Below are 25,322 nucleotides of genomic sequence, written 5' to 3' on the forward strand. Positions count from 1 at the left end.
TTTTACCTGCTAAGCCCTCTCTGTGGTCTTTAGTGCCAGACGAGTCAGCAGGTGGGTGAGGAGAACCGGGCATGGAGATCTGTGAGATGAAGCAAATTAGCGCGGCGAGTTCTGCTTGAAGGCAGACACCGTTTTCGTTTTCCTCAAGTTGAGGCATAGAACTTTGACTTTTTTGAGTTTTTATCCTTAATTGGCCAGGCACGTGGGTAGACTTGGCAATTTGTTGTGATAGGCCCTGAGGACTATATAAGAGCCTTCATTTCCTTCCAAAAGATGGAGATTAAAGATCGCACATAACCCCAGCTCTGTGTGTTGAGCTTAGGTATCAGCCCAACATTTCTTGATTCAAAAGGCAAAAGCTTTAATTTCCACATTGCTAGGAAAGGGAGTTTATCAGCCTATGAATTTTGTTGTTGTTTCTTTATTCAGTAGCCATAAGCTACTGTAGGGTGGTGGCCCTGGTGTTGAAGCAATACAGAATTGACCTCTACCCTTAATGAGGTTCGTGGGCTCTGATACACACACACACTCACACACACACTCACTCACTCACTCACTGGAGAATCTTTTTAAACTCCTTTTGGTGTGATAGTACACAGCTGTAATCTCAGCGCTGGGGAGGTGGACGGAGGGCCTCTGGAGTTCAAAGTCGAGTCATCCTCATCTTCTTACTCTTCTCACCAGAGAATACTCTGGGATACTCGAAACCCTGTCTCAACAAACAAGAAAGGCCCGGAGCCTTTCATCCCAGCGCTTGGAAGGCACAGGCAGGTGAATCTCTGAGTTCGATGTCTGCGTGGCCTATTTTGAGAGTTACAGGCGAACCAGAGACGTAGAGAGCGACGCTGTCTCCAATGAACAGAAACGAGAAACAAACTCCAGTCTAATCTTGACTTATTTTCCTTATCTCCATAGCCTTGAATAAATCACTTCCCCTTTCTAGATGATTCTTTATTCAGTTCTATATGGGCTTATTTATAAAAAGAAGGAATATCTTTCTGGGAAAGGAAGCCTCCCCATAAAGAAGAAATAAAAACCAACATATGAGAGCTTGACACATTGTTTAGTATATATCCCTTCTAGTCTTCCTCTAGCATTGTCTGTTCCGTCCCCAATTGACGCCTTTAGTGGCTGCGGTTGGCTTTAAACAGCCGCCCATCTCCAGGAGGGAAGGGGCGTGAGGGTTAAGAACGCGTTTTAGTACGGAGTAAAATGTTTGTCCCCATCAGGCCGCCGTCCCTGAGGTCCGCCATATTGTCTGCCGAAGCTGCCGCTGAAGCTACAGCTGCGGCCGCCGCCAAGTCTGAGCGAGCGGAGCCGCGATGGGTGAGTGAGGCAGCTCGGCAGACTGGTGCTCGGGCTGAGGTCTTGGGGAGCGGGGTCTGGCGAGGGCCTGTGTCCAGTCTGAAGCAGATGTCGGGAGCGTCCGGATGGATATGGGAGGAGAAATCAGGTCGGGAGTGCCCCTCAGGCCAGTTTCGGGCCGGCGTAGGGCCGCACGGGGAGCAGCCCCCGGGACGGGTTCCGGATGCCTAGCGCCCCCGGTGTCCCCACGTGGTGGCCTCGGGCCGGAGCTCGTGCCTCCCGGCGGTAGGCAGGGCCCGGCCCGCTCGCCCCGCGCTTGCTGTGGAGCTGGCTCAGGGCGGCGGGCCTGGACGCTACCACGGGGAGCCTGCTCCCATGGGCGTTTGGCCGAGGCGCATCGGAGCGAGGTGAAGTCTTACCTGGCCTACGTAGAGGGGAGAGTCCTCTGGAGAGGAGACGCAGGGCAGGCCAGCTCCGGACTGGTAACCAAGGGCAGGCCGGGTCCAACACAGCTTGGGCCTTTGAAGGCCAGGAAAATGTCCCAGTCGGCGCAGAAATGGGCTGGTTCGGCTAGACTCGGTAACAGGCTTCGTAGTGTTTAGAAAGCCCAAAGTCAAGATTTCATGGCATAGACAAGCCAGAGACTTGAGGTTTCAGGGCCAACTCAGGTTAGGAGGAAAGAGAGACCTGTTGATCTTTTGTAAAAGAAGACTCTGGATACGAAGGCCGTTGCCCAAAAGAGTCGATGGTGAAGTCTTTGAATTCAGAAACAAAACCAGCATGGTAATTTATTGCTGTCAGTAAAATCTGCTTAAATTTTGCTAATATGTATGTGCAGGCACTGTTGTCTGTGCTTAACGCGTCGTGTTTAACCTAATTTCAATCTAGTGGGATAGTTGCTGCTGTTGTTCCTGTTTTACGGATGGGGAAACTGAGGCTTAGAGTAGTAAAGTAACTTATCCAAGGTCACACAGTGATTAAAACTGGGTGCTCAGTCCTGAGCTCTAGGCTTTAAATGCTGCTTTTTTGTGGCCTGGCCCCCTAGTGGTGGGCTGGAGGAAGGAAGGGACGGTTTTAACCCTCCATAAAGTTGTGAAGGTGTTTTGTTATGGGTCCAGGTGGAAATCTTCAGTCTGAATGAAACTGAAAAGGCGAAGGATGAATGGCTGACCCCCGCCAATTTTAAGAGTGGCACCTAAATGCATTTCTGAAACTTCATATGCTCTCTGATCCTACGGAAACATACGCTATTTTCCCTGCCTTTGATTTTCGAATCAGATCTGGCCTCACACTTCCCACATCTCATCCAGTGACTTAATGTACAAACACAATCGCATAGGGAAGGTGTCTAGCAGTCTGCAAAAGGCCAGTGTTCTGCGCTTTCTCGTCTCTAGAAAAGGGTGTATCTGGAGCCTCGCCCACTCCACAGATAGCAATGCGCTCTTCCCCACCTTTAGTAATAGTAGTTCTTTCCCCTCCAGAGCCCTCTGGAGGGCCTAAGAATGATTTAGGAGCCCACCTGGAGCCTTGGAAGGACAGGGGTGATCTGTGGGATTCAGTTTTACAGACTGAAAAACAGCAGCAAAGATGATGAAGCTAATGAGCAGCAGCCAGGAGCACGATTCTTCCACACTTGACTGCACAGCAGCCTCCAAGAGTTAAGGTGGAGCCGGGCGGTGGTGGCTTGCACCTTTAATCCCAGCACTTGGGAGGCCGAGGCAGGAGGATCTCTGAGTTCAAAGCCAGCCTGGGCTTCATAGAAGAAAAGGAAAAAAAAAAAAAAGAAATGTGTTAAGTTAGTATTTTCTATGTTAGAATGTGAGGTGAAAGTTCTTTGGTGCAAGAAGACCTGACCACAGTCCCAGAAAGTTTTTAGTACATAGTCAGGAGGTGGCTTCTAGTTTAACTTCAGTGATCAGACTAAAGTAAGGATATATTTAATCACAGTGTGTAATCCTAGGTAGTTTGGGTAATCCCCATTATAACAGTGAATTGATGCTTTGGGACGATTAGGTAAGTAGTGAAGGCTAATAAGCGAGGCCCATTGGGTACTGGTTATAATACAGCCAGTCTGCTCTAGTGCCTCTTACGCGTACTCTCCCAGGGCCTATATTTTAGACTGTGCTCTTAATAGATCTTTGTAGTGAATGCCACTGCCTGTGCTGGTGAAGCTATAGACACAGCTTTGCTCTTAGTCATCCCTAGCACAGATCTCCTCCAGTTGAATTCCGGGGGGTGCTAATGGCTAACGAATCACCATTCCCACTATCCTGCTGTCTGGGAATTTGGCATTCTCTCCCAACATCCAGGGAGTGAAATGAAAAAAGGTCACTTGAAAATGTGACCTCTAAACCAGTCGTTTTGTCATTCTGTTGTCCTGTGCAGTGGTTAATTTGAGCCGCTTAGATTTGAAGGGAAGTCTGAGGACTTCTGGAAGAATCTTTTTTCTGAGACAAGATTTCTCTGTGTAACAGTTCTGGCTGTCCTGAAACTAGCTCTGTAGACCAGGCTGGCCTCGAAGTCCCAGAGATTCCCCTGCCTCTACCTCCCAAGTGCTGGGATTAAAGGCATGCGCCGCCGCCACCCAACCGAACCTTTCTTATTTAAAGCTGACTTCCTGGCATTTAAAAAAAAAAAAAAAAGATTTGCAAATTTGTATTTTAAACTGGATTTTACCAAAGAATGATAGTTTCAGAAAAGACCAAGGAAAACTGCATCTGTGGAGCGCGCTAGGTGACCAGCACCCTTCCAGGTACTTTGCCTACTAACTCACTTAACTCTCAGGTACTCCGGAATGCTACTGCTGAGCTCTGCTCCCAGTCTTAGCAGACCTCTTGTGACCTCTTGTATGTCTGTGCCTTTATTTTAGGGGGTGGGGGGGGGATGTTGTTTGGTTTTTGTGTTCTTGTGTGGGTAGTCTGGGTATTGAACCCAAGCAAAGTCATAGAATTGTCCTGAATAGCCATGAACCACATAACTTCAGTGAAAAGCAAATTGCAATTATGATTAAGTCTGTAAGATTATAACGAAGCTAAAAAAACTCCACTTGATTTCTTCTTCTTCTTTTTTTTTTTTTTTTTTTTTGGTTTTTTTTTTGGTTTTTCGGGACAGGGTTTCTCTGCAGCTTTGGAGCCTGTCCTGGAACTAGCTCTTGTAGACCAGGCTGGTCTTGAACTCACAGAGATCCACCTGCCTCTGCCTCCCGAGTGCTGGGATTAAAGGCGTGCGCCACCACCACCCGGCTTAATGATTTCTTTAAAAGTTTGAATCCATGGGCTGGAGAGATGGCTCAGCGGTTAAGAGCATTGTCTGCTCTTCCAAAGGTCCTGAGTTCAATTCCCAGCAACCACATGGTGGCTCACAACCATCTGTAATGAGATCTGGTGCCCTCTTCTGGCCTGCAGACATACATACTGACAGAATATTGTATACATAAATAAATAAATAAAAAAAAAAAAAGTTTGAATCCAAACCAAAAAAAAAAAAAAAAAAGTTTGAAGTCATTAGCCCAACATGGTGGCTTGCATCATTGCATCATTTGTCCCAGCTACTCAGAAGGGTGAAGCAAGGGTTGCTTGAGCCCAGCAATTGAAGGAGCCTGGGTACAAGAGTGTCTCAAAGTTTGAGCTGGGTGGTGAAGAACCTCAGAAAACAAAGGCTATTGCTGCCAAGCCTGATGTCTTGAGTTAATCCTTGGGCCCCACAAATTGTTACCACCACACGTGCATGCACTTCCCTCTTCGTGAACACAGAAAAAATAAATAAAAATGGGACTAGAGTTACAACTTAGCAGGTAAGAGCACAAGCTGCTCTTTAATAGGACTGGGGTTTGATTGCCAGCACCCACATAGCATCTTAAAACAGTGTAAAATCCACCGCTCACAACTTTGTAGCTCCAGACCCAGGGGAGTCAGAAGCCCGGACAAAACGCCTAAACACCTAACAAGAAAATGCATAGGTAAATAAACAGATAAAGATGTAATAAAATTTCAGCTGGGTATGGCAATACTGGCCTGTAATATCCTAACATGTAAGAGTGTCTTTGAGGCAGCCTAAACTATATATAACAAGACTATCTAAAAAAAATACTAAGGACAGCCGGGCAGTGGTGGGCACGCTTTTAATCCCAGCACTCAGGAGGCAGAGGCAGGTGGATCTCCATGAGTTTGAGGCCAGCCTGGTCTACAGAGTGAGTTCCAGGACAGTCACCAAAGCTACAGAGAAACCCTGTCTTGGGAAAAAAAAAAAAAAAAAAAAGCTAAGGACATCGCTTGTCGTATATGGCTGCCAAGGATGCACTAGACTCACAGATCCTGCTGGCTTCTGCCTCCTGAGTGGTGGGATTAACGCTGCGTCTTGGGTTTTTGTTTTGCTTTGAGGGAGAAGGCTTTACTCTGTAGCATCAGGTAGCCTGGAGCTCAGTCTTCCTACCTCAGCTTTCACTGTGCTCCACCATACTTGGCTAAAAAAAACAAAAACATTTTAGGGCTGGAGAGATGGCTCAGTGTTTATTCTTACACAGGATCTAGGTTCAGTTAACTCCCAGACTCCACATCAGGCAGCTCACAATGGCCTGTAACCACGTCTATAGGCATCTGTGGTCACACATACAGATGAAAAATAAATTTCGCCAGGTGGTGGTGGCGCACACCTTTAATCCCAGCACTCGGGAGGCAGAGGCAGGCGGATCTGTGAGTTTGAGGCCAGCCTGGTCTACAAGAGCTAGTTCCAGGACAGCCTCCAAAGCTTCAGAAAAACCCTGTCTCGAAAAACCAAAAAAAAAAAAAAAATAATAATAATAATAAATAATAAAAAATTTCTATAGTTTTTTTTTTCTTCCACAGTCCCAGTTCTTGGAGGCTGAAGGATTGCCATGAAAGGCTGGCCTAGATTAGACAGTGAAACCATGTCTCAAAAACAGAGGTTATAAAGAAACCATTTTTATACAGCTATATTCTATTTTTTTTTTTTTTTTTTTTTTGGTTTTTCGAGACAGGGTTTCTCTGTGGCTTTGGAGCCTGTCCTGGAACTAGCTCTTGTAAACCAGGCTGGTCTCGAACTCACAGAGTATATTTGCATTTTAAGATGGTAATGCAAACTAGTTGAAAAGTTGTTTAAATTTTTAAAGTTTATAGTGTAAAAATGAAGGGAAAAATTATTTGTTTTGTTTTTTTGAGACAGACTTTCTCTGTATAACATCCCAGGATTGCTTGAACTCAGATCCACCTGCTTCTGCCTCCTGAGTGCTGGGATTAAAGGCGTGTGCAGTGGCATCTCATTTGTATTTTAATAAATAAAGGTCGCCTGAAGATCAGAGAATAAAACAGTCCCCACTGGTCAGCATTACAAACCAGGCAGTGATAACAACACACCTTTAATCCCAGTAACCACACTAGTTGCCATAGACACTGGGCAGTGCACGCCTTTAATCCCAGAACTGGAGAGGAGTATAAAATGGGAAGAGACAGCTCTCACAGTCAGTCTCATTCAGAGAGAGAGATCCCTGCAGGTAGGATTGCCATTTTGGACTGAGGTAAAGGGTAAGAGCCAGTGATTGGCTGTTTTGCTTTTCTGTACATCAGGTTGAACCGCAATTTCTGTCTCTTGAGTTTTTATTAGTTGTGCTTCAGGCATATACCACAATGCCAATGCCTGGCTGATTTATTTTTAAGTTTATTTATCTTTGTTCTTTTTTGTTTTTTTCGAGGCAGGGTTTCTCTGTAGCTTCGGAGCCTGTCCTGGAACTAGCTCTTGTAGATCAGGCTGGCCTCGAACTCACAGAAAACCGCCTGCTTCTGCCTCCCGAGTGCTGGGATTAAAGGAGTATGCCGCCGCCACCCGGCCAGAGAAGAAAAACTCTTAATTAAGTTTAGGTGCAGTATTTTGTTACCTGCAGAAGTGAACACAGCATCCTAGGCTTTCGCACTTTGATGCACCATTCACTGCTAACTCACCTGAAGCAATTTCTAGCGCCAGTGTCCAGTCTTACTGGGTCTTATACAGTGGGCCTTCTGTGTGCTGTGTTATTTTTTGCTGTACTGTTTTCTGGGTTTTGTGTGTGTTGTTGTTTATAGCACAACAATTCTAAATCAGTGTTTTGTTTGGAAACAGTCTAAGCATATGGACAGAGTGTTCTGACACTAATGCAGATTAGCCTGCATCATCAGTCCAAAATGCTGAGATTAAGGGCCTGGGCCTGGACTGTGCCGTATTGACAGGAGTTGTGGGAACTCTATGCATAGAAGTCCTCCCATGTGTCCAGATCCTCTGGTATCCACTGACTGAAGTACTCAGAAGTTTAATTAAGGATTCCGGCTACAGTTGTGGCAGGAACAGGCACTTCCTCAGTGGCTGGCCACTCATCCTCTGATGCATAAGTCTGGTCTTCCAGCTACTATGGCTTGACCAGAGTCAGGAGTGCAGCAGGGCCATGACCGTCAAGCAGGGTCTCTTCAGAACTACCCCCAGCATCTTCTATTGCCTGATCATCACGGCGAGGATCTTTCAGCCTGGGGTTGTGTTTGGGAATGGAACCCACTGTGGTTGTGCCCTGAATATCTGCAGGCTCTTGCATCTTGTGTGGATCCCTGCTGGTAGCTGCTGTTTCTGTTTTTAGATGCATAATCATTTTGTTTCTTCACTACCGTAACATGCTTTGTATCTTATTAGCAATAGATTATACCATATAACCTAGGTGTATATTAAAATACACCAGTTTAATAAGATCATGTAAGATAGACTCTGTGATGTTCACAGTGGAGAAATCTGTTGAGGATACAGTTCTCAGAACATATCCCATTGCTATGACTATTAATAGACTATTAATAGACACAGTATAGTTGTTACCAGAATATGGGCTGTTAAGGGCAGTGTTCTGGAAAAAGCCCGTTTCTGACTCTGAAATTGCCACTAGCAAGGCCGAGATTATGAGGCATAATTTGTAAATAATAAGTACTTTTAAAAGTGGAGTGTAGCGCCAGCAAGATGTCCGAGCTTTGAGTATTAAGTCATAGATGTTAGCTCATGGATGTAGATTCGTATACAAAGACCTGAGCTGATCCTTAGACTGTCAGAAGCCAGACATGTTGACAAATACCTGTAATCCCAGCAGTGTAGTGTGTGAAGGCGGGAAGATCAGAACTTCAAGGACAGCCTAGAATTATACCCAGAATTAGCTATAGGAAACAAATGTAGAGAAGCTCTCTCCGTAATGTTTTGAACTGCCAAAATAACTAAATGTTGGGGTTTTTTTTTTGTTTTTTTTTTTTTTTTTTTTTTTTTTTTTTTTTTTTTTTTTTTTTTTTTTGGCTACAGGGTTTCTCTGTAGCTTTGGAGCTTGTACTAGCTCTTGTAGACCAGGCTGGCCTTGAACTCATAGAGATCCACCTGCCTCCACCTCCGAAGTGCTGGGATTAAAGGCGTGCGCCCCCGCCGCCACCACTACCCAGCTCAAAATAGCTTTTTTTTTTTTTTCCTCCTATCTGTATGGGTGTTTTGCTTGCATGTGTTTATGCCTGTGTGTCACTTGTGTTTCTGGTATTCAGAAAGACCAGAAGAGGGTATCCGATCTCCTGGGATTGGAGTTACAGGTGTTTGTGAGCTACTATGTGGGTGCTAAGGATGGAACCTGGGGGCCTTCGAAGTGCAGCTAGTGCTTTTAACCACTGAGAAACAAATTTTCTGGCTTGTTTTTGGCTGCAAATAATGGAACCTTCTTAACTGATAATGCTCTAGTCAGGTACTAGTTAATAGTTCGCTTTTCTGTAGTGCAGTTGACACTGCATGATGCTGTCCTATCAGTCTCTCCTGAGCTGCTTTGTCTAGATTTTTCTTAAGGCATAGTCTCACCTGCAGTGGTAGTGCATGCCTTTAATCCCAGCATTCAGAGGCAGAGGCAGGAGGATCTCTGAGTTCTAGGCCAGCCTGGTCTATAGCCAGGGCTGTTTATGTAGCCAAGGCTACATAGAGAAGCTCTGCCTCAATTAAAAAAAAACAACCCAAAAAAACAACAACAAAATTTCTTTTTTGAGATCGGCTTCACTTTGTAGCCCTAGCTGGCCTCAAAGTCTTTACATAGACCACACATCCCTCAAACTCAAATAGATCCAGCTGCCGCTGCGTGCCCAGTACTAGAACTAAAAGCGTACGCCAAGCCGGGCGGTGGTGGCGCACGCCTTTAATCCCAGCACTCGGGAGGCAGAGGTAGGCGGATCTCTGAGTTCAATGCCAGCCTGGTTTACAAGAGCTAGTTCCATGACAGGCTTTAGAAACTACAGGGAAACCCTGTCTCGAAAAACCAAAAAAAAAAAATTATACGCCAACATGTTTAGCCAGTAGTACTAAGGTTTTTTTAAGGTTGTAGATGAAGATTCACTGAAATGTTGGATTTGAGGAAATAATTTGTGAGCAGGGTATAGTGGTATATACCTGTAATCCTACCACTCAAGAGGCTGGGTGGTGGTGATACATGCCTTTTATCCAAGCCTGGATCTCTGTGAGACCAGCCTGGTCTACAAAGCTAGTACTAGGAAAGCCAGGACTGTTACACAGAGAAACCCTGTCTCAAAAAGCCAGGAAAAAAAAAGAAAAGAAAAAAAGCGGAGCTGGGTGTAGTGACACACGCCTTTTATCCCAGTACTCAGAAGGCAGAGGCAGGTGGATCTCTTTGAGTTTAGGACAGACAGAGCTACATAATGACACCCTGTCCTGGAATGAATGAATGGACTGAGCAGAGAAGGCTCATGAGTTGGAGGCCAGCCTGGACCATATATGGTTACTGTTTGTCTCAAAACAAGAGCACACTTTTTAAGCCATAGAGGTTTTAGTGATTTAAAAACTCTTAAGCCAGTATCCTCTCTGCCTTCCCTTTTTTTTGTCAGGGTGCTGTGTCACTTTCTAAAACACATACCTGATCTTGTCAGTACTTTTCCTCAGGGACTTCATCCGCTTCTAAAATCCTAATGGGGGCTGGAGAGATGGCTCAGTGGTTAAGAGCACTGACTGCTCTTCCAGAGGTTCTGAGTTCAATTCCAGCAACCACATGGTGACTCACAACCATCTGTAATGAGATCTGGAGCCCTCTTCTGACCCTGAGGCATACATGCAGGCAGAACACTATACATAATAGGAAATAAAATCTGAGAAAAAAATCCTAATCGTAAGATCAGCGTGCAAGACTTCCTATTGATTTTTCCAGTTTTATGACATTTACATTTATCTGTATATCCGGCAGTCTAACTCATTTCCTTCTTTTTGTTTTGGTTTGGTTTGATTTTTTTGGTTTTTCCAGACAGGGTTTTTCTGTGTAACAGCCCTGGCTGTCTTAGAACTCACTTTGTAGACCAAACTGGCCTCAAACTCAGATCCGCCTGTCTCTGCCTCCCAAGTACTGGGATAAAGGCGTGCGCCATGACTGCCTGGCTCATTTCCTCCTAGTATGTAAACATTTCTGGCCATGTGTAATAAAATTCTAGACCTTCCTTTGTTTATTTACTTATGGGTGTGAATGTGGGTGCTCAGTGGCGCAGCTGTGGAGGTCAGAAAGACAGCTTACAATAGAGTTTGTTCACCCTTCCATTGTGTGGGTTTTTAGGGATTGAACTCAAGTCAACTTGGGGTATCAGGCTTGGTTGTAAGCACCTTGACCTGCGCTCCCAGTGGCCTATCACTTGGGGATTCTTTAGGTACTATGGTAGTCCTTTACAGAGATGATGATGATAGCAGTGACTGGGGTGGCAGCAAAAGTTAAGAATCTGAGTCATTGGACTTCGTTTTTGGTTTCATGTGGTGGCTGAAGCTGAGTGGTGCTGAGGATCAAGTGTGCTGGGCCTGTTGACTTGAGCAGCAGAATGGATGGTAATACTGAGATGCGTTTAAATTTAGACAGATTGGGATATCTCTGATTTCCAAGGGAAGGCATCCAAAAGACAAGCCAATATAGAAGCAAAGAGCTCTGAGGGTGAAGTCTGGGAATGAGGTTTCATTATCGATGTTTATCTCTAGATAACTAGTAACCATAGAAACAAGTAGATCCTGAAGTAGATCTGTAGAGATTAGACTAAAAAGAATGGGGTCTGGGCATGGTGGTTCAGTAGTGGAAAAGGCTGGATCTGAGTTCAAGGTCAGCCCTGCCTACCAGGGGAGTTCTGGGACAGCCAGGACTGACTACTCAGAAGGACCCTATCTCAAAAAGCAGTGTGTACATCTGGGGCCAGGAGTACAACTCCAAGGTTAAAGCATGTGCGTGGCTTGTTCAGACCTCCAGAAACATGCAAAAGAGAAGCTCAAGGCAAATGAGGTTAATGTGGAGGAACAAAAGAAACAGTAGCCAGAATTAGAGAAAAGAGGAGTGGTGGATAGCTAGACAAAACAGAAACAGCAAAGAGTGTTACAGAATGGAGATGGTTGTTAAGATTGAATGATATCAAGATGATTAAAAGAAAGAAAATAAAGGGCCAGACGTGGTGGTGCACACCTTTAATCCCAGCACTAGGGAGGGAGAGGCAGGTGGATCTCTGAGTTCAAGGTCAGCCTGGTCTTCTAGAGCTAGCTCCAGGACAGCTAGGGTTACATAGAGAAACTCTGTCTCTAAAAAGAAAAAAGAAAATGTTTGTTGAATTTAGCATTATGTGCTTGATCTTGATCAGTGGCCTTTACAAAAAGTGATGGCGTGAGAACAAATGGGAGGGAGCTAAAAATGAACCAGGCTGTTTTCAGAAATTTGAGAGAGTGCTGGAGAAACGGCTCAGCAATTAAGAGCATTTGCTGGGGGCCTGGAGAGATGGCTCAGAAGTTAAGAGCACTTGACTGCTCTTCCAGAGGCCCTGAGTTCAATTCCCAGTAACCACATGGTGGCTCACAACCATCTGTAATGAGATCTGGCGCCCTCTTCTGGCCTGCAGGCATACATGCTGCAGGCAGAACACTGTATACATAAATCTTAAAGGGAAAGAAATTTGATGTTAGGAGAGATGAGGAAGTTGAAGCTCTTGTGATATTTAGAGTAGAGATTATGAATGTCTGCATTGGAGTGGCATAGGAATGGAAAAAGAGACAGGAATCTAGACAGCACTCAGAATGAAAGCTAGCCACTCTTAGTGATTTCGTGTGAGAATAGTCATAACTGAATTGTTGCCAAGGATGTTATTCAACTTCCTGGCCTGAAAAGCTAAGACTATGTCAACACAGATTCCTAAACACCTTACGTTGGTGTTTCCCCTCTTTTTTGCTTTGGATGTTTGTTGGAAATGGTACCCAGGAACTGGGACTCTCACAAATGCTGGTCAAATACATATCCCCAGTCTTTTTCTGTTTTAATTATGGTTATATCTGTAGGTTGAGGTAAGAGAACAACTGTGGAGTCAACTCTCGTGCCCTTATATGAGTTCTGGAAATCAAACTCTGAGGTCATCAGGCTTATGAGACTTGGAAAAAATGTCTGCCACATCATTCTAGTTAAAACAGTTACACAGCTCTTTCTTAGGGACTTTCTATGTCTGTTGGTACTTGAACTTGTAATGAAAGGTTTGCCACTTTTAAGAGGACAAAAGAAAAAAACACAAGTTTCTTGTTTCAGGAATAAACTCTGGTGTCTAGTGAGTATGGATGTTGAAGAAAGGTTATATATTGTTAGCTTTTTGTATTGTTTTGTTTAACTCTGGCTTTTTTGGGCTCTTTAAGGGCCTATCATCCAGCTCCCAAATATATTATGCATGGAGTCTTACTCATATAAACAACCTGACCTTGTCTTGGGTTTTCTTGTGAGATCATGCTCAGTGTGTGCGTGTAGGTGCCTAGGGAAGTTGGAATGTGTTGGGATCCTCTGGAGCTGGAGTTAAAGCTGGTTGTGAGTCACTTCGTGTAGGTGATGGAAACTAAACCAGGGTCCTCTACAAAAGTGTTTTGCCTATGCACCAAGCCAGGTACCTGTGGAGACAAGAACTTGTCAAATCCCCTGTGACTAGAGTTACCGTGTACTGGGAATTAAACTTGGGTCCTCAGAGTAGTCTGTACTCTTCCTCTTCTTCTTTTTATTTTTTTAATCAGCCATTTTTATATATCTGATTTTGGATGTTATTTTATATTAAACAAAATTTATTTTAAACTTGTTTTGACTTGTTTCAGGCTTAACTTTGACAACTTATGATGGGAGATAAGCTTGTCTCTGCAAATAAATTATTTTTGTACATAGCATGACTGACCATTAACTTGTATATCTTAATTATCTTTAGCAGTTTATGATGGATAAGTAAATCTCTTATAAGATTAGGACTTTACGGGGGCTGGAGAGATGGCTCAGCGGTTAAGAGTATTGCCTGCTCTTCCAAAGGTCCTGAGTTAAATTCCCAGCAACCACATGGTGGCTCACAACCATCTGTAATGAGGTCTGGTGCCCTCTTCTGGCCTTCAGGCATACATGCAGAAAGAATATTGTATACATAATAAAAAAAAAAGATTAGGCCTTTACAATTTTATCCCTGTTGAGTTTGAGCCTTAAAAGTCATAATTCTTAAAGATCCTTTAGTATCAAAATAATCTTTAAATCATGAAACAAAGAAATTGAGAACCCCATTTTCCTGATTTTTTTGTAATATATTTTTACAAAATGCCAGCAATTTGTTGTTGTTGTTTAACTTTTTAATTTTTTTTTATTTTATTTTATTTTTGAGACAGGGTTTCTCCGTAGCTTGGAGCCTGTCCTGTAAATCGCTTCTATAGACCAGGCTGGCCTCTCAAATTCACAGAGATCTGCCTCCCGAGTGCTAGGATTAAAGGTGTGCACTGGCACCACCTGGTGATAAAGTGGATATTCTTTTCATTCATTTTTTTTTTGATTCATTTATTTATGTGCTTGAGTGCTCTATCTTCATGCACACCAGAAGAGTCCGCCAGATCCCATTATAGAAGGCTGTAAGCCACCATGTGGTTGCTGAGAATTGAACTCAGGACCTCTGGAAAAGCCACTAGTGCTCTTAACCTCTGAACCATCTCTCCAGCACCAAAATGGATGGTTTTTTATTTTTTAAGACAGGATTTCTCTGTCCTGGAACTAAGTAGCTCTTGTAGACCAGGCTGGCCTTGAACTCACAGAGATTTGCCTGCCTCCGCCTCCGGAGTGCTGGGATTAAAGGTGTGAGCCACCAACGCCCGGCTAAAGTGGACATTCTTAAGTAGGGGAGAACAAGTAAAGTATCCTCTTTGAGATATAAACAAGTTTTCTCATGCACCTCTACAGATGTTCATCCTTCTATTCTTTCTTGCCTGTTTCTCCAGTGAAGTCATAAGCAGATATTTGTGATAGTTACTTATCTCCATGGTAACTAAAGAAGCAATGTGGTTCCTATTTCAGTTTAACTGTCAACTGTGCTCAAAGGAGAGGACAGCCTCTGACAGCACAGGCTCAGTCATGAAAAACTATGTATCAGGTAATGGAGGACAGCCTTCCACAGGGCTTTGCCTTTAGTAGTCTTGCTTCTGCCTGTTCAGTGACCCATAGGAGAAGCCACTGCAGGTCCTTATAACTTTCGTGTGTGTGTGTGTGTGTGTGTGTGTGTGTGTGTCACACATGGCATAGTGTTTATGTGGAGGTCAGAGGACAACATGAGTTGATTCCTTCAAGTGAGTGGATCCTGGTGATGAAATTTAGCTCACCAGGCTTGGTGGCAAGAACCATTATCTCCTGAGCCATCTTAGTGTATTGCTTTCTTGTTTTTTTTTTTTTTGTTTGTTTGTTTTTTAAATTATTTATGTATCTATTTATTGGGAGGCCAGGGTTTCTCTGTGTAGTTCTAGCTGTCCTGGAACTCACTCTGTAAACCAGGCTGGCCTTGAATTTGCAGAGATGCTGCCTCTGCCTCCCAAGTGCTGGGATTAAAGGCATGCACCACCACCCGGAATTTTTTATTTTTAGTGTGTATATGTTTATACCTAATGCCCCTCATGTGCAGAAGCCTGGAGAGGTCAGAAGAGGCTTCAGATAATTATGAACCATTATGTGAGTGCTGAGAACTGAACCTGGGTCCATCACAAGAGCAGCACATACTCTTTCTTTTAATTGCTTTTTTATTTTTTTATTGAGCTATATATTTTCTCTGTTCCCCTTCCTTCTTCCCTGGCAGCACATACTCTTAACCACTGAATTGTCTCTCCCAGTTAGTTTTGGGGATTTGTTTGTTATGTGTGACTTAGTTTTACTTTGTATGTATTGAGTGTTTGGCCTACATGTGTGCCTGGTACATCCAGAGGTTAGGTTATGACACTGGATTCCCTGGAGCTGGAGTTACAGCCAACATGGGTTCTCGGAATTGATCCTGGGTCCTCTGCAAGAGCAACAAATGCTTTTAACCATTGAGCTGACTCTCCAGGGCTGCTGGATATCCCCATCCTCCTCTTTGAAGATAAGAAATCTCTGTGGACTTTGCTGAGTGGGTTTCTTTTTTTTTCTTTTTTTTAAAGATTTATTCTGTTAAGTATACAGTGGTCTGCTTGCCTGTGGCCTGTGGGCCAGAAGAGGGAACCAGATCTCATTACAGATGGTTGTGAGCCACCATGTGGTTGCTGGGAATTGAACTCAGAACCTTTGGAAGAGCAAGCAGTGATCTTACTTAACCTTTGAGCCATCTTTCCACAGCCCACCGAGTGGCTAGAATAAACCAGATATACCTCTGCCTTTTCATTTTTTTTTTCAGGCGCAGAACTTGTTTACATTCCTTTGTTTGTTTGTTTTTGTTTTGTTTTTTGGTTTTTCTAGACAGGATTTCTCTGTGGCTTTGGAGCCTGTCCTGGAACTAGCTCTTGTAGATCAGGCTAGCCTCACTCACAGAGATCCACCTGCCTTGGCCTCCCGAGTGCTGGGATTAAAGGTGTGTGCCACCACCGCCTTTATGTTTTTATCGGTTTTTGTTGTTGTTGTTGTTGTTTGGTTTTTGATTATTTTTTTAATTAATTAATTAATTAATTTTGAGGCAGGGTTTCTGTGTGTAACACTCCTGATTGTCTTGGAACTCACTTTGTATAGACCAGGCTGGTCTTGGGCTGACTGAGATCACCTGCCTCTGCCTCAAGTGCTGGGATTAAAGATGTGCACCATCACCACCTGTTTGCCATCTTCTTATTTCTCTTTATTGATATTCTCATTTTGTTCATGTGTGGAAAGGAAATGCTGCTGTCTTACAACTCTGACAATATCTTCCCTTCTAGAGACCATGGCAAGCCCAGGGAAAGACAATTACCGAATGAAGAGCTATAAGAACAACGCCTTAAACCCCGAGGAAATGAGACGAAGGAGGGAGGAAGAGGGCATTCAGCTTCGGAAACAGAAGCGGGAACAACAAGTAAGTTGACTGGAGTGTTCTCCAACACACCTATCAGGGAAGCCAGCCGGTTCTGTAGTTGGCCTCTTTCCACTTCCTAATGCTGCCACCCACCCCCGCTATAAACCTTCCTTTGCTACCTCATAACTGTAATGGTGCTGCTGTTACGGATCATAATATCCGTGGTTTCCAGTGGTCTTAGGAGACCACTGTGAAAGGGTTATTCAATCCTCAAATGAGTCATGACCCAGAGGTTGAGAACCACTGGCCTAGGGAAATGTAGGTTATTGATTTAACAGGCTAGTCGCTCGGTTTGTTTGTTTTGTAAGGTAGGTATGCTATGCATGTGTGTGTGCATCTGCATGTGGTGGCCAGAGATTATTTTAGTTTTTCCCAGTTGCTCTCCACCTTAGCCTTTTTTGTCAGGGCCTGTCACAAACCTGGAACCCACTGATTGGCTTGACTAGCTGTGAGCTCCAGAGATCCTGCTTCCTCCTAATTATAGGGATTATAGGTGTGCACTGCTACCGTAACACACGTGGGTGCTCGGGTCTTTCATGTTCGTTTTGCTAGCACTTCATTGATTGACCAGCCCTCCACGTTTCTTTTGTAAAAAATTGTTGGAAATTTAGGGAAATCCAATTTCTTAGCCCCTTTTGGTTTTTTGAGACAGGGTTTCTCTGTGGAGCACTGACTGTCCTGGAACTCGCTCTGTAGACCAGGCTGGCCTCAAATTCACCTGCCTGTCTCTGCATCCCGAGTGCTGAGATTAAAGGTGTGCAATACTGCCTCCAGCCTTCAAGCATCGTTTTTTTATCTAACATTGTAGTTCTAGCTTCTTGTTCCTTGTGGTTTTGTTTATTTGGTCTTTTGGTTTGCTGATTGTGGTATTATATATGCTTTGGCATGCATTTAGAAGTCAGAAGACAGTCCCTAATATCTGCCCTCACCTTCCACCTCTGAGTCTAAAGGAGATTCAGAGTTTTGCTTTGTGTTATTCACTGATGTATATGCCAGCCCATCTCTGTCTCCCATCTTACTGTAATAGCTCTGGGATTACAGCTACCCTTTATATGGGTGCTGGGGATTCAAATTCAGCTCTCATTTGTTCAGCAAGTGCTTTACCCACTGAATCATCTTTTAAGCACCTCTTTTGTTTATTTTTAATAAAAATTTAGGGCTGGAGAGATGGGTTAGCTGTTTAAGAGCAATTACTGGTCCTGCAAAGAACCCAGGTTCAGTTTCTAGCACCTGTATGGCAGTTTATAAACATGTGTAACTCTAGTTTGTTCTTTGGTTGGTTTTGGGGTGGTTTTGTTGTTGTTGTTGTTGTTGTTGTTGGTTTTGGGGTGGTTTTGTTGTTGTTGTTTTGTTATTTTTTGAAACAGGGTTTCTCTGTGTAGCTCTAGCTGCCCAGGAACTTGCTCTGTAGACCAAATTGGTCTCAAACTCAAGAGATCTGGCTGCCTCTGCCTCCTGAGTGCTGAGACTAAAGTCCTGCGCCACTGCTGCCCAGCTGATTCTACTTCTAACAGATCCAATGCCTTCCTCAGCCTCTCTGGGCTCCTCCGTGCGTGTGATACACCTTAGCTAACTTGTACACACTTATACAGGTTTTTTTTCCAACCTAAATGCTTTTTTAAAAATTTGTTCTTGGAAGCTGGAGAGATTGCTCGCAACCATCTGTAATGAGATCTGACACTAAGTAATTTTTTTTTAATTTTTATTCATGTCAGTTATGTTGGTGCACGCCTTTAATCCCAGCACTCAGGAGGCAGAGGAAGGTGGATCTCTTGAGTTTGAGGCCAGCCTGTTCTATAGAGCAAGTTCCAGGACAGCCAGAGGTACACAGAAACCCAGTACCACCATGTCTCCAGCCTTCTGCTCTCTGGAGACTGCTCTGTGCTGCATGTACCTTGGACAGAGACTAATGTGTCCCTATGGCAATCCCACACTCGCAGGGCTAGATCTCACTCAGCTTCTAGGTTTCATTATGTAACTTTGAGTTCGAGGCCAGCCTGGTCTACAGAATGAGTTTTATAGCACAGCCAGGGCTACACAGAGAAACCCTGTCTCGAAAATCCCCAAAGAAAAAAGTAAAACTGGTGAATATCTTTCATATCTGCTTAAGTTTGGCCTCATTTTCCCATGCTATTATTTTTTGTTTCTATATCATAATCTAGTTTCTTGTTACTCTTTCTTCAGCTTGTGAGTAGTGCTAGCTCTGTCTCCTCATTTTACTTTTCAGCTTTTTAAACGGAGAAATGTGGAGCTGATTAATGAAGAGGCCGCCATGTTTGACAGTCTGCTGATGGACTCCTACGTGAGCTCCACAACTGGGGTAAGCCCTTCAGGCACGGGTACAGCTGTTCTCAGGATAGCATCAGGTGGCCGTGTCATTACGTGTCTTTGCAATCATGTTAATCTCTTCCTTTTTGTGGTCAGTCAGCTTAAACACTCAACAAGGATGCAAATACCTGAAACATTCAGGGAAGTCATTGGGTATATCACAGATTAGAATCACTTTAAAATGTTGTATCTTGAAGCAGACTTGGATGAAATAGACCTCCTCCTGGATCTGTCATACCATCCTCTTACTTTAGGGTCTTAAAAGGCAGGAAGCCATGTAGGGTTCTGTGCTCTCATCTTGTATTAGTATTAACCACAAGGTCGCACACCTGTTTTATATTCTAGGAGAGTGTGATCACAAGAGAGATGGTGGAGATGCTCTTTTCTGATGATTCTGACTTGCAGTTAGCAACCACACAGAAATTCCGGAAACTCCTCTCCAAAGGTATGAAACCGAGTTCGCCTCAGAGAAGTGCTGTGTGATTTAGCCTCCTGTGGTTTGTGGTTTTTGTTTTTTTTTTTGGTTTTTTTTTTGTTGTTGTTGTTGTTTTGCTTAACTACTACCTATTGCTCACTGTAGCCTTCCTGGCCAGATTTCCTTTGAATGCCACATGAGTGTATGTGCTCACAGAGACCAGGAGAGGATGTCACGTCCTCTTGAGCTGGAGTTACAATCTGTTATGAGCCGCTTGACAGGGATAGTGCTGAGAACAGAACTGTGTTGAAGCAGTATCTGCTCTTAACTCTGAGCTGTGTCTCCAGCCCCCCTTAATACCTTCTTAATGAAGCTGTCCTGACCTCTGTCTCCACTAGAATGTATTGGAGAAGACTCTACAGATAAAACTTTCTTTCTTCCTTCCATCCTTTTGTTTGTTTGTTTGTTTTTTAAGATAGATTTGTTAGCCTTGAACTCAAGATCCTCTGCCTCAACCTCCCCAGTTCTGGGTTTGCAGCCTGGCATTAATGATGAACACCTTTAATCCGAGCACTGAGGGTGCAAATGCCTGTAGATCTCTGTGAGTTCCAGGCCAACCTGGGTTATACAGAGAAACCCTGTCGCGATAAAGTCCTTACCACTGCTTTCTAACAGCCTACCTTTCACTGGCATGTTAGGTTCTGTGAGTCATGCATGGACTTTGGCTTTGTTCATACTCTATCATCAGTATTTAGTTCACAGAGTTGCTCTGTAAACATTCAATGTATCAGATGTGCAAGGCTCTGCCATTGGTTTTTAATATATGATAGCAAGAGTATCACTTGCTTGAGTATACTAAACATCCCTCCCAAGAAAAGAGCAATGATCTTCCTTAGAAGGGAAATGTGTAGGTCAGGATTGCTTGTTCCTTGGCCTTTTCTTACTCGTTTTCTGTTGTGCTTACATTTGGTAAGCCACAGCTGAACGTACCTAATTTAGGATTGCCTTTATACTTGTGACATGATAAGGGTATTATGCAGTTTGTAGATGAGCAAAAGGAAGTTATAAGATGTTTGTAAGAGTAGTCAGTGGGCAGTGGTGGCTCACACTTTTAATCCCAGCACTCAGGAAACAGAGGCCAGCAGATCTAAGTTTGAGGCCAGTGTTGTCTACAGAGAGAGAGTTCTAGCACAGCCAGGATGGTTACACAGAGAAACCCCTCTCTCAAAAAACTTAAAAAAAAAAATTGCCAAGTGGTGATGGCGCACGCCTTTAATCCCAACACTTGGGAGGCAGAGGCAGGTGAGTTAGAGACCAGCCTGGTCTACAAAATGAGTTCCAGGACTGTTACAAATAGAACAAAAACAACAGAGTAGTCAGAAGCATCCAGGACTGCAAATGGATCAGCAAAGCTTCTCTGACTTATCCTGTGCCCCTCTAGAGCCAAGTCCTCCAATAGATGAAGTTATCAACACTCCAGGAGTAGTTGACCGGTTTGTGGAGTTTCTGAAGAGGAGTGAGAACTGCACATTACAGGTAAAGCTCTCAAGCAGAGATGCTGGGTGGGTTTCCTCATGGACTGACAGTGCGCTTCTGCAGGCATATCTTACGGGAATGGAAGAGTACTAAAGGGAAACTATTAGTTGAAGTATCTTCCTCAAAAACAGTTTTAGGGCCAGGTGTGATAGCACAATTTTTACAACCAGCAAAGGAAAACAAATCTCTGATTTTTGAGGCCACCTAAGTCTAAACATTGAGTGTCTTTTTTTTTTTTTTTTTTTTTTAAAAAAAACATCTCAGGGCCAGTAAAATAATGGCTAATTAAAGAAAAAAAAAAGTTTTAAGATCTCAATAATTGAGGTAATTTGTGAACCTGGCTAAGTTTCCACAGTGTATATATACGGAAAACATGTACATGCTGAAAAAAAAATTTTTTTCTTTAAGCCAGACGTGACAGCACACCCTAATATTTTCACTATGTAGTGGGCAGGGCATAAGGATTGCCATAAGTTCGATACCAGCCTGGCTACATAGCAAGACCCTTTCTCAGTAGAGCTACAGAGACACCCTTTATTGAAGGAAAAAGAGAAAGAAAGAAAACCCATGAAGGAAGTTTTTGATTTCAGAGATTCCAGAATGTGATACACTGTTTGTGGTATTTATTATATATCAGAGGGTCTAGTGCTCCTCTAACTTAGTGACCTGATACGGGTCACTCAGCCTGTGTCTTTGTTCCCCAGAAACATTTAATGAGCGAGTCCATTAGAACTTGTTAGAGACACAGCAAAGAGCAGGTTGAAAGCCACCTCAACCAGAGTAACTCATGCCTGAACTTCTGGCACACAGAGGACCGAGGCTAAAGCTCCAGGTCAGCCGTGGCTACAGATCTTGAAGAGGGAAGAGGGGAGAAGAGAACCATTACTCTTATCCTTGTTTTAGAAACAAAAGAACTGAAGCTCAGGAAATGAGAAAGCCATGGGTGTTAGTTGAGGACTCCATTGTGCACATTGCTGCTCTTCAAAGCACTACTTAAAGGATGGTGGGCAAAGACATGTTTGGGTTTGGTTTCTTTATTGACTGTTTTGGGGCAGGTGGTAGGTATGTTGTTCAGTCTGGAATGATCTCTCAGTTGTGGCCTAATCTCACTTTCAGTTTGAAGCTGCCTGGGCTCTGACAAACATTGCCTCTGGAACCTCTCAGCAAACCAAAATTGTCATTGAAGCAGGAGCTGTCCCCATTTTTATAGAGCTGCTTAACTCAGACTTTGAAGATGTACAAGAACAGGTAATATTCAAGATTTGATTAAAGTTTTGATGGTACTGACAATATAATTATTTATATTTGGAGGCAGGTTCATTGGTGCATGCTTTTAATCCCAGCGCTTGGGAGTCAGGCAATCAGATGTTTGTTTGAAGACAGCCAAGGCTTCACAGAGAGACCTATCTCAAAAACAAAAACAAAAAATAAAAAATGTGTCTTCAGGTTTTATCCCATGTCTTCCAGTGGTGCTCTACAGGTCAGTTTTCAGAGTATCACTTGTTACTTACGGAGCCCCAGAGGAACTGCCTCAGTCTGTGTAATGAAGTTAAGTAGAGGGGGCAGCTAGATAGCCTTTGGGTTTAGTCCCTACCATAGACAAGCCCAGAATTACTGGATAAAAATTTAGATCACATCTCTCTATAACCTAGGTGTATTACTCTGGAGATTGGATTATGAAAACACTTGAACAGTGAGGGGCTAGAGAATGTAGTTCAGTTGGTAGAGTTCTTGCTTAGTATGTATGAATAAATCCCTGGGTGTAATCCCCAATACCAAAAAACCCCAGCAAACCTGTAAGAATCAGGGGTTCAAGGTTATCTTTGGGTACATAGCAAGCTTAAGGCCAGCCCATTTAAAAATAAATATAAATCTATACACTTGAACAATGGGAATTTGGCAGATGGTAAGCATATCTGTGCATCGGGAAGGTGGCGGAGGTCATAAAAAGCTATGTGCTATCACCACTCCCTCCCCGCTATCCTGTGTGTCTGTTCCTTTTGTCCTTTCCTGAGTCACATCCTTGATGATAAACTGAGTAAACACAAATAAAAAGTGAGTCCAGTTCTCCACAGTTGACCCGTGGCTTCTGTGCTAAATCCAGAGTCAGTGTAGGAATTGAGTTACATTATCAGACACACAGCTGGTGTCAGAGGATTGGTTGTTAGCGTGAGGTAAATTTTATAATTTTAGTATCAAAGGTGCTGTTGGAAAAGACGCCACACTGTTGAGGTGAAGACACAACTTCAATTTCTCCTATGAATTCTTGATCATTTCATAGAAATGGAGAAGAGGTAGCTGGGTGGGCATGGTGGCAGACACCTATAATCTCTGGATTCGAGGCTACATAATGAGTTCCAGACTAGCCAGGGGCTACATAATGGGACCCTTCCTCAAAATGAATGAGTGAGTGAGTGAGTGAGTGAGTAAATACCAGAAAAGGAGAAGGCTTGATTCTCCGGTTATGAAAGTGAGTTCCTCAGAAATGGAAGACTGTGATAGGATCTTCTTTTCCTGGTGTAGATCAGGTCTGTGGTAAAGGAGCATCCAATCTTTTTGATCACTTTCTCCTTTTTTGGGTTTTCGAATCAGGGTTTCTTTCTGTAGCTTTGGAGCCTGTCCTGTAACTCACTCTGTAGACCAGGCTGGCCTCCAACTCACAGAGATCAGCCTGTCTCTGCCTCCCGAGTGCTGGGATTAAAGGCGTGCGCCACCACCCAGCCACTTTTTCTTTTTCTAAAGGATGAGGTGTGATTTAGTGTCTTCTGGCTTCAGTTCAGATGGCAGCCTATCTTCTCCTACAAAACCAGGGCCTCCTGGGGAAAAGCTCTTACAGAGCAAGTCTTCCAGGAGGGAGACAATGGAGCTGTCAAGCCCCGACGTTCTCCTCACAGAAGCCAGGCAGTGGTGGCGTGCATCTTTGACCCCAGCACTGGGGTGGGCGTTCTGCTGTGCTGTGCAGAGGCCAGTCTAGTCTACAGAACTGCTTCCAGGACAGCCAGGGCTACACAGAGGCACCTTGTCTCAAAAAACCAAAAAGTGTGGGGGGAAGCAACCAGTAGTCACAGAAGCTACCAAGCTCTGAATGACAGTTCCATCATCCCTTTTCAGGCAGTCTGGGCTCTGGGAAACATAGCTGGAGACAGTTCGGTTTGCAGAGATTACGTCTTGAATTGTTCCATCCTTAATCCTTTGTTAACGTGAGTAATTACGATCATTTGCACCTGGGGCATCTGTAGGTGGCTAAATGGCAGTACATTTTGGGGGAAACTTATTCCTTAAGATAGTAAAACCCTGGGCTGGGGTGTAGTGCCTTTAATCCTAACACTCAGAAGTAGAAGCAGGCACATCTGAGTTCCAGGACAGCTAAGGCTAACCAGAAAAACCTTATCTCAAAAATAAATACAGGGGGGTGGAGAGATGGCTCAGAGGTTAAGAGCGCTGGCTGTTCTTGCAAAGGTCCTGAGTTCAATTCCCAGCAACCACATGGTGGCTCACAACCATCTGTAATGAGATTCTATTGCACTTTTCCTGCCTGCAGGCACACATACAGACAGAACACTGTATACATAATAAATAAATACACCTAATAAATCCTAATAAATAGAAAGAGAGAGAGAGAGAGAAAGAGAGAGAGAGAGAGAGAGATACACCTTTAGTCCTATCATCTGGGAGTCCAGCCTGGTCTCCATAGCATGTTTCAGAGCAGCCAGAACTACACAGTGACCCTTTTACAAGAACAAAAGAGTCTTAGAAGAGTCTTAGGGGTCTGGGTTTGCCTCTAGGGTTTTTTGGTAACAGCCCTGTGCTAGAACATTAGTGGCTTGGTTACAGCTTTGTTGTTTCCTACAGACTCCTTACGAAGTCCACACGACTGACAATGACAAGGAATGCAGTCTGGGCCCTGTCAAACCTCTGCAGAGGGAAGAACCCGCCTCCAGAATTTGCAAAGGTAAGAACTACTTGCTAGCCATAAGTGATTCCAGGTTTCATTATAGGAAGTCTTTTAAGTTTTGGGAAGATCCCTGAGAGTCTCAAATCATGTGAAACAAAAAGGCGCTTGCCAGTGTAGCAGGCCGTCTTGTGTGCCTTGGTAGAAAAAAACGCAAAGGTGGGCCTGCAGGTTTGATGACATTCCCAGGCTCTAGAATTGCGTGTAGGGAAGGCCTGGCAATGATGGACTCAGTGGTAGTGCTGATGTAGCCTTGCTATCAGTCCTCCTCACTCTGCTTCCAACAGGTCTCTCCTTGTTTGCCTGTATTGTCTCGCCTACTCTTCAGCAGCGACTCAGACTTGCTGGCAGATGCTTGTTGGGCCCTCTCGTACCTGTCTGATGGTCCCAATGAGAAGATCCAGGCAGTCATAGACTCTGGAGTTTGCCGAAGACTGGTAGAACTTTTGATGTG

The 25,322-nt window shown here is 43.9% G+C and overlaps 1 protein-coding gene across 1 annotated transcript in view; it reads left to right on the forward strand.

Annotated features, from left to right (window-relative positions):
• Positions 1–1,229: 1,229 nt before the first annotated feature.
• Kpna6 (karyopherin subunit alpha 6) overlaps positions 1,230–25,322 on the forward strand; it is a 31,418-nt gene continuing 7,325 nt past the window's right edge. The window contains exons 1-9 of the mRNA XM_038334477.1: positions 1,230–1,326; positions 16,504–16,637; positions 18,865–18,957; positions 19,311–19,410; positions 20,822–20,916; positions 22,033–22,164; positions 24,028–24,116; positions 24,769–24,868; positions 25,156–25,319. Of these exons, the coding sequence (XP_038190405.1) occupies positions 1,323–1,326; positions 16,504–16,637; positions 18,865–18,957; positions 19,311–19,410; positions 20,822–20,916; positions 22,033–22,164; positions 24,028–24,116; positions 24,769–24,868; positions 25,156–25,319 (911 nt within the window). The 5' untranslated portion in view covers positions 1,230–1,322. The remainder of the gene's footprint in view (positions 1,327–16,503; positions 16,638–18,864; positions 18,958–19,310; positions 19,411–20,821; positions 20,917–22,032; positions 22,165–24,027; positions 24,117–24,768; positions 24,869–25,155; positions 25,320–25,322) is intronic.

The sequence above is a fragment of the Arvicola amphibius genome, chromosome 6 (assembly GCF_903992535.2).
Source record: "Arvicola amphibius chromosome 6, mArvAmp1.2, whole genome shotgun sequence".
NCBI lineage: Eukaryota > Metazoa > Chordata > Mammalia > Rodentia > Cricetidae > Arvicola > Arvicola amphibius.